This window comes from Phanerochaete carnosa (assembly GCF_000300595.1).
Source record: "Phanerochaete carnosa HHB-10118-sp unplaced genomic scaffold PHACAscaffold_12, whole genome shotgun sequence".
Lineage (NCBI taxonomy): Eukaryota > Fungi > Basidiomycota > Agaricomycetes > Polyporales > Phanerochaetaceae > Phanerochaete > Phanerochaete carnosa.
Genome location: NW_006767639.1, coordinates 216,061 through 231,841, shown reverse-complemented (window position 1 = coordinate 231,841; position 15,781 = coordinate 216,061). Strand labels below are relative to the sequence as shown.

Sequence of the window (15,781 nt, the reverse complement as noted above, 5' to 3'; positions counted from 1 at the left end):
CAACGGGCTTACGCGCCAAGAACACCATCCTTTGTAAGGCGGTTCATTTGTCTCCTTCCGTCACGTTTCTCACGTTACAAATTCCTCAGCGGCATGCACCATCTGGGTAAGACACCGTTATCCCGCAGCTCATTGACGGCCGCAGTACTGACGCCGGGATTGCGTGCAGACGTATAGCAAATACTTCCCGACGGACCCACTGGTGCAGGAATGGGACAACCAATTCGAGACGCAGTGGGGCTTCCGGGTCACCGTCGTCGCCGACCAATGGCGCAAGACCCAGAGCGAGCAGCAGAACCAGATCGGGCGGACGTACCCCGTCGAGGGTGTGTCCCAGAGCCACGGGAGTCCCGCCTTCCGGACCGCCTCTTCCAGCTCGTCGTCGCCGACGTCCCAGCACGGGTCGGCGACATCGCACTCGCAGCCGTCGTCGACGCGCAGCTCGCCGCGGGACCGACACAGTGTCGTCGACCTTCGGGCCGCGGCCAGTCAGCAGCACCCACAGCAGCACCCACAGCAGCACCCACAGCAGCAACCCCACCAGTCCCATCACCAATCCCATCACCAGTCCCCGTCTCAGTCTCAGTCTCAGTCCCAGTCCCAGCACCAGCACCAGCACCAGCACCAGCACCAGTCCCAGCACCAACACCAACACCAGCACTACGAGCAGCTGGCGGTGCGTGACCCGATGCGTCCCGAGGCGGTGGCCCCGCGGACGCTGCAGCCGCAGCAGTCGCTGCCGTCGCTCAAGGCGAGCGGGCTCCTCGACAACTGGCGGCCGCCCACCGAGGCCTTCGCCCAGGCCGTCTCGATCTCGGGGCCGAACGGCGCTGGCCCCATGCTCCACAGCCCGCACGCGCTCGGCCAGCCGTCTGCCGGCCCCGGCCCCGGACCCGGCGCCGCCGCTGGCGTGAGCGGCTGGCGGCGGGACGGGCAGTGAGCCCTGCGGCGTGACTCGCGACCTGACTCGCGACCCGACTCGCCACGCGGCTCATTCGCCGCGTCACCCCGCGCCGCGCCTGGACGGTAATGACCTGGCGCGGATTTAAGCGATTTTATCTTACTATATGCGCACATCTCGCCGTTTTTTCTTTCTTGTTTGATCTAACTTACTCGCCCACTCCTACTCTCACGTATACTTACTGTCCATCGCTGCTGCTGTCGCTGAAATGCCCTCTCTTTCCTGCGCGCACCACTCCTACACACAAGTTGTATTTCTACGCTCGTTTCTTGTGCGTTGTGCTCGGGCTCGGGATCGTCTTGATTTCTTTTCCCCCCACTTATGCTTATCGTTCGTGATTCTCTTTTTAATCATCCTTTTTGGTCAAGGTTACACAGCACTCTCCGCGTTTCTAGTGTGCCACCATTGTGCCACTATTGTACAAACTGTTCGGCTTTGGATGCAATTGGATCTTACGTCCTGTTGTCGTACGACGTCAGCTTCGACTGTCGGAACCGAAGGGTCCATATGTCGGTTAAGAGGAAGCTGCGCATGCGCCGCACAGCGTGGGCCCCGGGCTTCTGGTGGCCCGGCAAAGTTCAAGGTTCCGCGACTCCAATTAGGAACCCGAGCCACGGCTTCCATGCCCTTGTCTGACAAAATTAATTTCCCGCTGGGCCAGTTGCGGCTAGAATCCGACGGAACTCTGGTGGGCCACATGTCACAAGGCCCGCAGGCCAACAGCTCGTTGGCAAGCGTCCAGCCGCTGCATGTGCTGAGGAACCGTCGGCTCCGGAGGCCGCGGGTGCTTACGTAGATGGTTGCGTCTCCGGAAGTTGGCTGCCCGGCCGGGGAAGAGTCACCTTACGCAATGTGGGCTGGAGATGCCAGAGGCCGTCGCAATGACAACGGCCATATTGCCGTGGGCAGTGTGCCTTGTCCTCGAAATGGATCGGCAGCCCGCGAGACGCGTAATGGTACAGATTGGTATTAAGTCCGTGTTCCTGGCCCGAGATATTAAGCTTGCGGATATGTCACGCACTGCCTACCGCGTGTGTATAGCGGAAAGTGCCAATAACGTATCTATTCCACCTTGGTGAGGTTCCGATGCAGCTCAGGCGTAATGAGCGTGACGCGGTCGAGCAGCTTCTTGACCACGGCATCCTTGTTCTGTGCGTACTGCTCAGCGATCTCGCCCTTCTTGACCTCGGTCTCTTCGTCGACGGCGGCCTGGACGTGCTGCGTGTTGCCTGCGTGCTGCGCGTCGGGGATGTGAGCTACCGCATGTCTGCGCGAGCGGAATGACGCACCGAAGCCTCGAAGGCCTTGAATTCGTCCTCCTTAAACTTGCGGTACTCGTCGATCTCCTTCTGCGCCTGTGTCCGCGCGTCCTTGAGCTTCTTGACTCTGTCTGCGCGGCGGGCGGGTGAGGTCATGTCATGGCTTTGGGTATCAGAGGACGTACAATCGCGCGCCTGCTGCACGACCTTGGCCGCCTCCTTCTCCGCTTCTAGTAGCGTCTGGATGCTCTGAGATTGTTGTGCAGCCTGATATTTTGCACATTTTGTGAGTATATCGTGCCGTGTTCTGTGCTTGCGGGTACTGGACGCACCATGGTCGCTGTACCAATGTAGCTTCGATTGAAACTCCGCCGAGGAGCCATGACCTCATTTACTTATCCTTTTAATTCTCGCCGCTTATCCACGCTTATGTGCCAGACGTCCGATCAATAAACGCACTTACCACGCTTGTTGACCCTGTTTCACCCATCGCTGACTGACGCCCGCCTGTTGTACCAACTGGGACTTTCTTCTGTGACGCTATACTTCTGCTCCGAGTCTAAGCCTGCCAGCAATTCCAGTGGTCTCGTGCACCATTTCTATAAAACCTGGTGGGAGCAGCCTCTCTCATTCCTTCATAACGGACCCTGTGGCGAAAGGCCCAACGCGAGCCAGCGGAAATGGCGACTCCGAGCAACCCTGTTGACCCGCTGCAGCAGCTTTCCGCCGCACTCGCCGCTCCGGCCGACTCTAAGGAGCAAGCAGACCTGCTCGCGACCCTGCGTGACTCCCTTGAAGCACACCCGAGCCCGATACGCATCTTGTGTACGACCCTCGTCAAGACCGTGTCCGGCGCGGGCGACTCGTTGCTCAAGCGGTGGGTCCTCGACCTGCTGCACTTTGCCATATGCCGCTCGAGTCTGTCGCCTGAGGCACGCACCCAACGTGCGTTACACCTTAAGCCTTATGAGAGCTGACCTTTGACCGGCGCACACAGTGGCCGCGGACGCGCTTGACACTCTGGCGGGGCTTATTCACGACGCGAACGTGAATACCGTAAAGGTCACTATCCAGTGTTTCGCTACCATATACCCCCTACTCTTCCGCAAAATGTACGCTACACGCCAAGGTCCTGAATATATAGTTTGTTTTGCTTATACGCGTGGGACCTCCGTCCAGGTGCACTCAGCGGAACATGCAACAGCAATGGGACCTGTTGGTACAGACGAAAGCGAAGATACTCGACTTTGTGTGGTCGCCACACGTGCCCGTTGGTGTCAAGATCTCTGTGGTCAAGTTCATGCAGCGAGTGATCCTAGCCCAGACCAGGGGCCCCAGCGATCCCAGAGTGAGTTATCCTTGGCTATGCCGTGGCGTGCGACTAAACTTGTGCCTTGCTTGCCACAGTTGCAGAAAAAGGATGACATGAACATCAGCATGCTCCCTGCAGATCACCCATTCATTTCCGCCGCTTCACTTGAGGCAGAGGGGGCGAAACTGCTGGAGGGCATCATCACCATTTTGTACACAAGCTCGTGAGTCTCAACATCGTCTGCACACAGATGACTTGCTGACACAACTGCAGGAATCCGGACATCTTGTCTGCTATCTTGAACAGTTGGGCAAGCTTCGTGAAACAGCGGCCCGCGTTCGTTGAGCTTGTTGTCCAAACACTCACGTCATGGGTTCCAAACGAGAAGCTGCAGGCGTTGTCGGCGACGAGTGTGAAAAGTGCGGAGAAGGCCGTCAAGATCCTGCTCAACCATATCATGCGGTACGTACCCATTTCCGTGCACGGATGAGTTGGGCTCAAAACGAATCAGCTCGCCACAAGGCCAGCCCTGGGCTCCTCAGATACAATCCGCGCTTCAAGCGCAGGCTACGCGCATGAAGGCTGCGGAAGAACACAAGGCCGAGCGCAAACGTCCGTCGACGTCTGCCACGCCGGAGGCCCCCGACGCGAAACGTCCCAAGCTCGAACAGGACGCCGATGCCGCGGCGTCCGCGACATTTTTGTCGAGCTTCGACTTCACGACGCTGCCCGCATCGCTCGTCACAGACCTCATCGTCGCGAACTTGCAGGTATTCCCGGAGCAGACGTTTGTTGACGTGGTACAGGCATACCGCCAAGGCCGAGGAAGCGCTGCCCCCGTACCCCCGCCTACCGCAGGTCCATCTTCTAAGCCGGGAATACCGCAGACGGCCAATGGCATGCTAATACCGACAGGCCCGCGAGCCCTTAGATCTGCGACGCCGGTGGTTGCACCAGTAACAGAAACGAAATCGCCTACGCCTGTGCCGCGCGACGTGCGGGGGTCGAGCGAGATGCGGTCAATGTCGCGGTCGCCCCCCGGGACACCTCCGCCGGCAGTGAAGGAGGAGGAACCAGTCGACCCACTTAAGATGGACATTGACGAGGAGGAGATCGAGTATGAACCGGATAGGCTGAACCAAGAGCTCTCTGGCGGACAGGAAGCGGCCACGCAGGACGGGCTCGTGATGGATCCGGAGATGGAGTTGGTGCTTGACCTCGAAGACTTCAAGCTGCCGCCGCCTAGAGAGCTTCCAGAAGAGGCACGTGCCGCTCTTGTCAATGGTTCGTTGGTGCGAATATGGGAGGGCTCGAAGGACCTGCAGGCTGCGGACCTTGGGCTCGACGAGGCCCCGGGCATCGCGGCGGCTGATATGTGGATGCTCCTCCTTGTGCGACTTGTCACGCGCGTCGTCGACCCGACTGCGCTCGAGAACGACAAGAGTGAGCGAGAGAAGAGCGAGGATGACATGCCTGTCGAGGACGATGCGCTTGCGTCCGACATCTATTCGCATCAAGATAGGCTTCGCCAGATATTGTGTGAATATATCATGGAAGATTTTTCCGGAAGGTGAGCCGGTACCCCAGACATATCACTCAGTCAGCTGAGGGGCTGCTTTATAGGATACGACTTGCAACGACATGGATGAACGAAGAGTGGTACAACGACCAGATTCGAAACCAGGCAGAGCCTAGCTGGGTACGTCTTTCTAACGCACAGAAAGAAATATCCGCTAACATCACTGTCCCAGGCACCGAACTACGAAACCTGGCTGAACCAGATAGTGGCTGTATATCAAACACATCTGGACAACAAGGATCGGACGTTCTCGCATTTCCTTTTGGATCTGCCGCATGTACCGTCGGACATCATGAGCCTATTGCGCGAGATGTGTGTCGAGCCGGAGCGGTGAGTGGGCTTTGTGAGTACGTCTTACGTCATCGTTCATATCTCTCTTGCAGGAGACAAGTCGGTTTTGCTGCCCTTCGAGAGTTCATTACCCAACGGCCATCGCTGAGAGCGGAAGCAATGACTATGCTGCTGGAACTTACCACACATCCAGGTAAGGTTCATCGCACTCTGTAGCTTGGTTACTCACAGGTTAGTCATGCTCATAGACAAAATAACCCGAGGAGCTGCGATAAATACCGTCAAGCGGTGGATACCGGACGCCGAACCTATGGCTGGCATGATCCGCGACTTTGCGTTGCAGCTCCTTCGACGGCTGCAGTCAAGACCGAAAGTTGATAAGGTCGAGGAGCAAGCTGCTACTGGCGAGGACGGTGAGAACATGGAGGACGGTCAGCTGCCACAGGAGGACGTCATCCAGACACCGTATCTTCCAGAGCAGTTGGAGCTTCCTGCCCAAAGCGATCACATCCTGCAACACCTTGAGCTACTATTCGCTCTGTCGACCAAGGTACCCGAGTTCTTGGATGAGTTAGTGCTTCCGTCTCAGGAATGAGTGTCTTGCTGATCGGAACTGTAGGGTGTTTGCTGCCTATGGTGCGATGGAGGAGACGGTGCAGGAGACGATACAGCAGCTCATTACCCCGCTCATAAGGGCACTGGGCCCCTCACACGGCAAGCTGCTCACTCTGTTGAGAACCTTCCCACCAGGCGCAGAGTCACTGGCGCTTCGGGTCCTGACCATCTTCACGGAGGCTACCCGACCTAGCGCACAGCTAGTGGCCCTTGTCAAGAGCCTCATCGCCGAGCGTGACCTGGACGCGCGGTTCCTCATACCAATCATCGCGGAGATGGACAAGGTGCGCGGTTGCAGTTTCCTTGAATGTGACCCCAGTGCTCACGCTGAGCAAAACATCCACGTACAGGTGGACATCTTACGGCATCTACCACGCATCGTGTCGATCCTCAATGGGAAGCCAGAGCCCAAGACCCTGGTCAAGTCTGTATTCAGCTCGGTCGTCACCGCCCCGCCCCAGGGCTTTGGCAGTGTCAGCTCGAACCTGCCGCGCGTGCGGCAGAGCGAGCTTCTCACCCCTGCCGAGCTTATGGTCCTTCTCCACGAATCCGAAAAGGAAATCGGCCTCAAGGCCGCGATCGAGGGTGCGTCTCCAGGCCCGCGTTTCCTCGTGTGCACTGACCAAGCGGTACCCGCTCAGCTATCGGCGTCTGTTTCTCCATGACCGATATCTTCCGTTCGGACATCCTAGCCGTTGTCATGAACCAGCTTGTCGACGAGCCTGTACTCCCGACGTTGTTCATGCGCACGGTGAGTGCATTTGTAGATGATTTCGCGTCGCGGCGCTCACATCAGGAAACTTCAGGTCATCCAAGCCGTCTCGACATATCGCTCGCTCGTCCCCTTTGTTTCGAGCACGCTTCTCACGCGGCTCATCACGAAGAAGATCTGGACCGTCGCGCCGCTCTGGGAGGGCTTCATCCGCTGCGCAAAGCTGATCGCGCCCGCAAGCTTCGGCGCGCTGCTGCAGCTGCCAAAGGAGCAGCTCCGCGAGCTCGTCGACAAGCAGCCGAGCCTCAAGGCCGGCCTGCGCGAGTACGTCACGAAGAAGGCCGGAAACAAAGCCCGCGTCGCCGGCCTGCTCGACATCTTTGCGGAAGACAGCAGCGAGAGCCAGGGCGCGACGCCGACGCCCGCTAAAAGCGCGGAGGGCAGCCCTGTACCTGAGACGCTGCAAAATCCTGCATCGCAACTACAAGATATGGAATCTACGCCGACGCCGGCGATGTGAGTGTGATATTACAATCGCTGGACTGTAGAGTTACACGGTATTTTAGTGCATTGTCGTACTGAGCATGAGACAACATATGCGTTGAGGGGACACAGCTATTTGGTGTCCATGCTGATGAGCTCGTCAGCTTCAAGCTCTGAGGGCTGATCCCGTTCTGCTGATTCCATTGCAGACAGGAGCGTGTCGATGTCCGGGGAGACGACAAACCGCCGGTTGATCTCCCCCAGCACGCATAGACGTTTTTCTGTTGGATCCAGGTGGACAGCATGTTGTAGAAACGATGGCTGTGTGGCAGCAGTGACCTATGCAAATAAATATTCAATACAACGCCCCGTCGTTGCGTAAACTTTGACTCACATCCATCACAATACCGTTCGCCAGCCTCATCTTGACTGTGCCACTTTCGTAAACTTCCAATTGGCCAATGACGCCATCAACTTTCTGTTCCGATGTACTCTCGTTCGCCGCTTGTTCTTGCGGGGTATCTGGAGCGGGGGGCTTGGTATCATCTGAAAAAGTGACGGTCTTGCTTCCGTCTTCCGGTTTTGCAACTCCCTTGCCCTTGTCCTTCGCTAAAGGCTTGGACATAAAACTCTGGGAAGGGTGCAGGGAATTGAAAGAAGTACAGAGGCTCTCGCGACGCACTGTCGTCCTAAGGATATAGAGAAATGTTGTTGTGAGTAGCGCGCGGGGTTGGAGGAACGAATGAAACGCACTGTTTCTATATGTCTAAAGGCAAAGTCATCCATGATATCCTCTATCTCCTCTTCCTCTTCACTCTCACTGAGATCGACCGCGTTCGCAAGGTTTACGTCGTCAACTCTTTCGGGCTCAGGTTTTGCTACCTCCTCCTTTGCCACACCTGTACGCGACGTTTAGACGTGCTGAGATGCGGTATGAGCTACACGAACCTTTGCCCTTCTTCCACATTTCCTCAGCCTTCACTTTCTTCCTCTTAGTCGCTTTTTTCTCCTTGCTCAAGCTCTCCGGCGCCATCCAATCCATCGTCCTGACGTTCTCCATGTCTACGATCTCAACGCCCTCATCCGGATCCGAGTACATCTCGTTCTCTCGCTCCTCCAGCTTCTGTTCTTTCTCCGCCGTGCCTAGCACGCCCGCCTGCATCTGCTCCCTTTTGGCACCTCCAACACTGGGGGCCTCCGTTTGTGTGAGGCCAGCTCCGAGACGCGAGGTACCACCGGAACCTTGCAGAACAGCTGGTGTGAAGTTTGTGCGCGGAGCTGTTCGGCGCGCGGAGGCGCCAGCCAGGGCGGGACCCATGGCGAAGGGCCCACTAGCAGTCATCTCGACTGGTGGCGGTCGTGGCGGCGCACCGCCCTTGCCTTCTCCACCTCGACCTCTACCTCTACTGCGTCCATCTGATCCCCCGCGTCCGCGTTCCTTTCCGCGTTCTGACGACGTGGAAGCGGTGGGGGCTTCTTCCTACGCAGTAAACGTTAGTCGATTCGGCCTATAAACAAGAGCATCCTCCCAACCTTCTTGGATCCCCTATCAAAAGAGACTCGCTATGAGTATTCCAAAAAGAGAGAACACTAAGAGAACTACGTACTTACTCCTTCACTCTCCTCGCAGGTAACGTCGGAATGAATTTCAGTTTCGTGCTTCCGCCTCGCGTAGTGTCTGGCTTTTTGGCGAGACTAGGAACAGCCTTCGGCGTAGAGCTGCCGTAAGACGGGCCTGGGGTATTTCCGCTGGGTTCAGACATTTTTGCTGCATGGACGAAGGAGAGGGGGAGGAAGAGGAAGAGGAACAGACGAGAGTTAACCAAAGCTGAGGCATCACTGGTGGCGATCTCAGATTGGGCGCGAGAGTGGCAAGTCGCGTCGCGAGCCAATCAGCGCAATTCGCGTTTATCTTTGACTTCTCCATCGTCCTATTCTTTTCCTCTCTTTTCCATCTTCATCGTCTGCAATCATGTCTGAGCCGGAGCACTTGAATATGACCTACAACGAGATCCACAAACTTATCTTAGCCTCTGCGGACAAGATCGCGGAGTTCAAGCCAGACACGCTCGTTGCCATCGGTCAGTGTCCCGAGAAATACCCTTGGCTTCCCCCGAACTTAGAATGTTTTCTGCAGGTGGAGGGCGAGTGTCACTCGTTTCTGATATATATGTAGCAGAATCTTGACTCCAGCAGACAGAGGTTTCTTCCCCGCTCGTGTCCTCGTACGTAACGTCATGTGCCGTCCTCTTTGCGCTCCTGCCCTTACATGAAGGTTTATAGCGCACCTTTTTGAAGCACCCTGACTCGAAGAAGAACATTCCCATTGTTGCGATTGGCTTGTCTCTCTACGAACAGCTTCCTGGCACAACTGCCGAGCAAATTGGTGCTGAGGTTGTCCGTACCCAGTGGCTGTAAGCTCTTTCTTGAACAATTCCAGCATCGAGCTACGCTCATCCTTTTTGTTCTCAGGGGTCCCGAGGGAGCAAAGATCCTGCTTGGTCGTCGTGCTCTCATTGTTGTAAGTCTGAGACATGCCTCAGATCCGAGTGAATCGCGAAGTAATCGATTCGTAGGACGAGGTCGATGATTCCCGCAAGACCCTGCAGTTAGTGCTCCTTATCTATAGTAGTTGATTGTCATCTGACGCGTGCCTATCAGATACGCCATTTCTGAGCTCCAGAAGGACGTGGAGAAGGAGCTTCTTGAGCTTCCAGAGTCCGAGCGCGAGGCACAGCGTACCAAGTTCGCTGTTTTCGTTGTGCACAACAAGTTGAAGGACAAGCTTGGCTCGCTGCCCGCTGATCTGCCGTAAGTCTCACGTACAACTGACTTTTGGCTGTATTGACACACTGGCTCTTCCACAGATACTTTGCCGGCTCAAACGTCGAGGACGTCTGGTGAGAGCATTCCCACCGCTTTCCGTTGTAACACATTATGTACTGATCATGGTTTCCATAGGCTGGACTACCCGTGGGAAGCTACGTGGGTTCTCATTGGCTGCTGTCTCACGCCCTGATTGGCTGTGCGCTGACCCGGTTTGCCTCCCACAGCGATATTGACGAGCATGACCGGCTCGCCGCACGACAAAAGGCTCACGTTTAAGCCCCTGGCACTCGCGACGATTCCTAGGACGTGTTATAAAAGCTGCTGTATAGAATGAAGTTCATATTTGCGTTTTCCGAGATGTATTATGCCTGAAACCCCTTGTGGCGATCGGGCTTGACTCATGATTGGCTCTGGTCACGCCCCGTCGTGCCCAAGTCATCTGCCGCACGCACCTGAAAAATAAAGCTGAATGTCCCTCGTGCTGTTCTTAACCACGGTGTGAACGTTCGCAGAGGCGATCCGAACCAGTGTGCGGTGCCTGCTCACCCGTGTGATTATACGGCACCCTTACCTACTCGTGTAAAGTTCCCCGGACCTCCTTTCCATTCCTCTCCTCCTCAACCCCCACCCACCCCCACCCGCGTGCTCGCGCACCCGCACGCTCTCACATCCGTTCAGGAGCAGAGCCCCGGCATCGTCCCAGAGGTAAGTACACATCTCCGGCAGCATCGCGGTTCGTGGTGTCTCCGCACGAATTGCGCTGACGAGCGCGAAATGTTCTCGATCCGCAGCCGCACCCGCTGCACTACGGGAGCTCGTAGCGACTATCGCCGACGCGGTTGCAATTTCAGTGTTTTCGTCCCGCCCTTCAACCCAGACCCGCGCATCCTGCGTTTGCCTCTGTCCGTCACAAGCCGGCAGAGCCTCGCCCGTGGAATACCGTCCAGATGTCATCCGTTGTGGCAGCAGCAGCGACCGCGCCGATGGAGGTGATGGACGGTGTGGGGGAGATCGAGTACGAAGGTCTCCCGCCGAACGCAGGCCTTGGCGTGAGTCCAGGGTTCTTGCACTCCGCGTTGGATGCTCACTCTATCTGCGGAATGTAGGTGAACATGATGGCCGGTGCTTTGGTGAGTCTGTCTTCCCGGTGGGTGCATGCGGAAGCGGTGCGAGACGCAGAAAGGACACCATAAGAATAAAGGAGGAGATGCAGACATATCCACAGGCGCAGAGCTAGTCAGATTGGTGGTCTGCCCCTTGCGCGGCATAACGAGTACCTTGGAACAAATTCGCTGCACCAAGATCAGCTTTATATCTACGAGATGCAGGACTTGGTGGAGGACTCGACGAGAAAGAAAGTGCTAATCAGCCATAGGCAGGAATAACAGAACACGCAGTTATGTTCCCTGTGGATAGCATTAAAGTGCGTCCTTCCTACTTTTAGAATCCATGCATCCGCAGAACAGAGCCATCTAGACGCGAATGCAAGTCTTCGCGACCTCTCCCGCGGCGGTGTACACGGGCATCGGGAACGCCTTCACGCGGATATCATCCACGGAGGGTATGCGGGCATTATGGCGTGGTGTTAGCTCCGTTATCATGGGTGCCGGGCCCGCACACGCCGTGCATTTCGGCGCGTACGAGGCCGTAAAGGAGATGATGGGTGGAAATGTGCAAGGCAGCCAGAATCAGTGGATAGCGACTTGTGAGTGCGAATCTGACCCCTATGAAAGCGCAGGGCTAACTCGGGTTGTGTAGCCCTGGCTGGTGCCTGTGCAACGGTCGCAAGTGATGCTCTTATGAATCCTTTCGATGGTAAGCGTGACGCATTTCCGAACTGCAGAAGCTAACTCCTCGCGCAGTCATCAAGCAACGAATGCAAGTCCACGAGTCTCAATTTCGCTCTGCTTTCACCTGTGCACAGACAGTATACCGAACAGAGGGTCTATCAGCCTTCTACGTCTCTTACCCGACAACACTGACGATGACAGTGCCCTTCACGGCCGTGCAATTCACCGTGTACGAGCAGATCAAGTCGTTCCTGAACCCGTCGGGCGTGTACTCGCCTGTGACACATATCGTCTCCGGCGGCCTCGCGGGTGCCGTCGCGGGCGCCGTCACGACACCGCTCGACGTTGCGAAGACGCTACTCCAGACACGCGGGACGAGCACGGATACCGAGATCAGGTACGCGAGCGGCATGAAGGACGCGTTCCGGATCATCTGGGAGCGCGACGGGCTCAAGGGCTTCGCACGGGGACTTACGCCACGTGTGCTCACGTTCATGCCCAGCAACGCCCTGTGTTGGCTCTCATACGAGTTCTTCAGTGCGTGCTTTATCTGATATCGGCTCCGAGCAGCTTATTCACTATTGGTTTGCAGAAGCCGCAATACGCACCGACTAGTGTGTGGCAGACGCCGTAGACTTCTTCTGCTTTGTGCTTCGTTGTTGACATGCTATGTTTTCATGATCATATCCTATTATGTTCTCCACGGGGTTTAATGATAGGCTAGTCATGTCCCATCCTGTCGCATCTCACATGGTTTGCACCGACATCCTACATGGCCTGATTATTGACTAGACTAGAGCTTTGCGTTGGGTGCAGACTAATACAAAAAGAAACATAGTATTGCCTGGAGCACAATATGAATGACAACGAATATCCGCGGTGATTCTAGCATTACAAGAAGCTCGCCAAGCTGGCCTCCGGATTTGAAGACTACATGTAAAACTCTGACTTGCGCGAGGTGATGCCATACTCCGCGAGAGCAGAGCTCAGATCTTCCATCATGAGCGTCGTTTTCGTCTTGTCCTATGTGGTGAGGTCAGTCAGGAGGTCATAGAAGTTTAGAAAGGCTAGACGCACCCGCGCCGCTTGTGGGCCCGATTGTGCTGCTCGTGAGCGTCCTCCAGTAGCGTTTGTCCGTATGCGAGCATGCTGGTATGCATCTGCAGCAATGTCAGAAACAAACTTCTGCGCTGCGAGAGACAACAGGCGCTTTCTAGTAGCAGTCTTATCAGTGGATGGCTTTGCACGGGTAGAAGGACTTACAGTCGGACGTCTTCGCATTCGAAGCCTGCCCGCTGCAGATAGTAGTCTGTCACTTCGTTCGGGATCTATTGTGGCGTCCCTATAAGTCCATAAACCTGGCCACGCTATCATGAGGATTCACCAAGGGCTCGTAGTCATCCAGCATCAACAGAAATTCCGCCAGCGTTCGGTCCTTCTTCGCCTCCTCATCCGGCCGCCTTGATGGCCCAGGTGCGGGAGCAGTTTGCTGTTGAGTCTGCTGTGTCTGCGTAATCGGTTGGGGGGCTGCAGGGGTATATTGCGTTTGGTATTGCGTTGGCGTAGCAGCCATCTGCGACTGTGCCGACGTGCTCGCATACTGCGACGGGTCCGGAGTGCCTACCTGCGGCGACTGGCCCGGTACAGGCGGCGCATAGGTGTAGGGTGTGCCTTGTTGTGAGCTCGCTGTGTCTTGGTACGGTGTGGCCATGGTGGATGCAGAACGTAGGACGAGCTTATGCGAGGATTATGAACGTAGGAAACAAGCGTACCGCGAGCGTCTGCGGAATGACGCGCACTGACATGTGCCGCTGAACTTGGTCCCGTACCTAAGTCCAAACCTCCACCTCTGCGGCCCATATACCCTAGGATACCACTTGCAGCGGGACTGTATATATTCTGTTGGATGCGTAATGTCGCTGTCGTCAACGACCATTATCAAGGCGCAAATTGGCCAGGCACTGGGACCGAAGGCCGACACCTACTACAAGATTCTGCAGCAGTACTTTAGTGCTCAAATATCCCAAGAAGAGCTTGATGAACAAATCAAGGAATGCCTCGGGAAGGACAATATACCACTTTGTAAGCATATCTCGTCTCACCAGAACCCAGGCGTGGCTTAAACGTCTCCGTAGTGCAACTACATAACTCGTTTATCGTCTCACTACTGGACCCCTCCGCACACCTTGCGCCTCCCACACCACCACCAGACGCACCAAAGCCGCCGTCACGAAAGCGTCGCAGAACGCTACCATACCAAGGCGAGGATGATGATGAGTCTGAAACCCTGAGGTCGACGAGACTCAAGCGATGGACCATTGGCATGGGCAAGCGCGAACGAGACCGCCTGCGGAGTTTAGATGCCTTGGCTTTGAGTACAGAACGCAGCCCGAGAAGAGAGAAAGACGAGATTGCTGCTGACAGAGGTGTCGTTCTTCTTCTCGAACGTGGAGGTATATTCCATTTGGCTTTACTAGAAAAGTGTATTTTGACGCGACAAAACCTTAGAGCCTGCGGGGAGCCGCATGCCATTGCATCTAGCGTCGGTCACCAGGGCACCAACGTTGCAGCATATAGCAGAGCGTATCAATTTGATTTCAGCTCAGCATAATCTTGGCCCGCCGCCAAGAACGGTTGCTTCCCTCATGATGTACGCCTTTGAGGTGCGCTCGTGGTATCGCTGCGCAAAAAGAGCAGTTCTGACATATCTCTGCAGGCAAAGCTTAAGCAGCTTATCACACAAGCTCTCTCTCTGACTTCTACCTCTCACGCCATTACATCTATCAAAGCCTCTGCAAGGTCCACTACCAGTCACCTCTCTGCTGCCTCCTTCGAAACGCTCTTCACCATCTCGCCCGCTGTGCTCCCGAATAGATCTGCTGCAGCGATGCGACTGGCTGTGGGAGACAATGATGGGTACGATGACGATCTGCCGCTGAAAGATCGCGAAACGAGAGACTACAGATGGCAGCTGCTGGGATTGCTCGGTGACTCGAGGAGTACGGTGAGGGAGGCTTTGCGGACGCTACGATAGTTATACTCGTTCTCTATCGCTCCCTATATCTCTTCTCTCTGTCTTGTTTCTTCTGTCATATTTTATATCACATTGTCGACGCATGTTACCATGTTGCAATAGTAGCTTATTCGTTTGTCTACTGTACGAACATGCGTTAGCGTATGTGTCACAGTACTGCCTATCGGCTGGTTCATACGGGCATTTGTAGCGTCATGGGGCTCCGAATTTAGGAACGATACGGATTGCTTCTCTGGACATTGTTGAGTGTCGTTGAGTCACTTTACGCGACATATTTGCCGTGCTGGCTAGCTTGAAGGTGTAATATCGCCGGTGACTTCGTTCACTCTGAGGCTTCAAATCCTCTGTTAAAAAAAGCTCTAACATTACCGCACATATTTTTGCGAGTATTTCGTATGCATTCAGTGTCTGGCAGCTCGGATCGCACTTCTGAGGCCGGTTATCTAATCAGATTATACCAGCGTTATGCATTCCGCCCTTCTACCACCTTAATCTAAGCGGGGACGCTATCTCCTCGTACCTCTCCTGTTACGTGTCTCTCGACATCATCTCTATCAGCTACCCTGCCTGCAAAAGTCTCAGGCCGCCTACACTCCGCCCGACGCGGCCAATCGCGGGTCTCACTTCCGCACGTAACCCGCTGTGGCTGGAACCTTGACCTCCATTTCTCGCTAGCAGTCAGCGATGGCCCAGTCGACGGACATCTCAGAAACCGGCCCAGCAGACAAGACCGCCAAGGCTGGTGTGTCATCAGCGGCGGGAACACCGGAGAAGCAGGAAGCGAAGGATGGGGCAACACGTCGTAATAAGTCATCCTCGTCTCTGCCCTCGCCGGGCTCTTCTGGTGGTAGACGTGGTCGTTCGCGCACACGACACTCTGGCCCGTCGCGTGAGAATGCAGATCAGGCGGGGGGGA

At 55.8% G+C, this 15,781-nt stretch overlaps 8 protein-coding genes across 8 annotated transcripts in view; 5 read left to right on the top strand and 3 right to left on the bottom strand.

Moving 5' to 3' along the window:
• The window catches only part of PHACADRAFT_264456 (uncharacterized protein), a 5,048-nt gene extending 3,774 nt beyond the window's left edge, over positions 1–1,274 (top strand). The window contains exons 10-11 of the mRNA XM_007401122.1: positions 90–106; positions 170–1,274. Of these exons, the coding sequence (XP_007401184.1) occupies positions 90–106; positions 170–940 (788 nt within the window). The 3' untranslated portion in view covers positions 941–1,274. The remainder of the gene's footprint in view (positions 1–89; positions 107–169) is intronic.
• A 445-nt stretch (positions 1,275–1,719) lies between these two features.
• On the bottom strand, positions 1,720–2,603 carry PHACADRAFT_213758 (uncharacterized protein; the record flags this gene model as incomplete). The annotated part of the gene is made up of 4 exons (XM_007401121.1): positions 1,720–2,197; positions 2,251–2,351; positions 2,406–2,487; positions 2,553–2,603. The coding sequence occupies 4 exons, from the start codon at positions 2,601–2,603 to the stop codon at positions 2,024–2,026; spliced, it is 408 nt and encodes a 135-aa protein (XP_007401183.1). The 3' UTR covers positions 1,720–2,023.
• Positions 2,604–2,900: 297 nt separating this feature from the next.
• PHACADRAFT_200838 (uncharacterized protein) lies at positions 2,901–7,249 on the top strand (the record flags this gene model as incomplete). Its single annotated transcript, XM_007401120.1, has 14 exons — positions 2,901–3,165; positions 3,218–3,332; positions 3,400–3,568; positions 3,628–3,755; positions 3,806–3,994; positions 4,044–5,102; positions 5,156–5,231; positions 5,284–5,441; positions 5,495–5,595; positions 5,651–5,972; positions 6,022–6,301; positions 6,368–6,602; positions 6,659–6,768; positions 6,824–7,249. The coding sequence occupies 14 exons, from the start codon at positions 2,901–2,903 to the stop codon at positions 7,247–7,249; spliced, it is 3,633 nt and encodes a 1,210-aa protein (XP_007401182.1).
• A 95-nt stretch (positions 7,250–7,344) lies between these two features.
• On the bottom strand, positions 7,345–9,045 carry PHACADRAFT_213756 (uncharacterized protein; the record flags this gene model as incomplete). Its single annotated transcript, XM_007401119.1, has 7 exons — positions 8,824–9,045; positions 8,746–8,758; positions 8,161–8,692; positions 7,966–8,111; positions 7,895–7,901; positions 7,607–7,821; positions 7,345–7,551 (listed from the first exon to the last, which is right to left on the bottom strand). The coding sequence occupies exons 1-7, from the start codon at positions 8,973–8,975 to the stop codon at positions 7,345–7,347; spliced, it is 1,272 nt and encodes a 423-aa protein (XP_007401181.1). The 5' UTR covers positions 8,976–9,045.
• A 150-nt stretch (positions 9,046–9,195) lies between these two features.
• Positions 9,196–10,496, top strand: PHACADRAFT_264449 (uncharacterized protein). Its single transcript, XM_007401118.1, has 9 exons — positions 9,196–9,293; positions 9,406–9,437; positions 9,496–9,626; positions 9,685–9,733; positions 9,789–9,820; positions 9,874–10,023; positions 10,080–10,112; positions 10,174–10,197; positions 10,266–10,496. Exons 1-9 carry the CDS (start codon positions 9,209–9,211, stop codon positions 10,315–10,317), a joined length of 588 nt encoding a protein of 195 aa, XP_007401180.1. The 5' UTR covers positions 9,196–9,208; the 3' UTR covers positions 10,318–10,496.
• A 208-nt stretch (positions 10,497–10,704) lies between these two features.
• Positions 10,705–12,675, top strand: PHACADRAFT_264448 (uncharacterized protein). The gene is made up of 8 exons (XM_007401117.1): positions 10,705–10,746; positions 10,833–11,090; positions 11,148–11,171; positions 11,417–11,464; positions 11,518–11,746; positions 11,800–11,856; positions 11,904–12,368; positions 12,424–12,675. The coding sequence occupies exons 2-8, from the start codon at positions 11,034–11,036 to the stop codon at positions 12,444–12,446; spliced, it is 903 nt and encodes a 300-aa protein (XP_007401179.1). The 5' UTR covers positions 10,705–10,746; positions 10,833–11,033; the 3' UTR covers positions 12,447–12,675.
• Positions 12,676–12,761: 86 nt separating this feature from the next.
• Positions 12,762–13,404, bottom strand: PHACADRAFT_105415 (uncharacterized protein; the record flags this gene model as incomplete). Its single annotated transcript, XM_007401116.1, has 4 exons — positions 12,762–12,854; positions 12,909–13,044; positions 13,095–13,159; positions 13,216–13,404. 4 exons carry the CDS (start codon positions 13,402–13,404, stop codon positions 12,762–12,764), a joined length of 483 nt encoding a protein of 160 aa, XP_007401178.1.
• Positions 13,405–13,744: 340 nt separating this feature from the next.
• On the top strand, positions 13,745–15,103 carry PHACADRAFT_188361 (uncharacterized protein; the record flags this gene model as incomplete). The annotated part of the gene is made up of 4 exons (XM_007401115.1): positions 13,745–13,913; positions 13,967–14,284; positions 14,340–14,494; positions 14,548–15,103. 4 exons carry the CDS (start codon positions 13,745–13,747, stop codon positions 14,863–14,865), a joined length of 960 nt encoding a protein of 319 aa, XP_007401177.1. The 3' UTR covers positions 14,866–15,103.
• Positions 15,104–15,781: the final 678 nt, after the last annotated feature.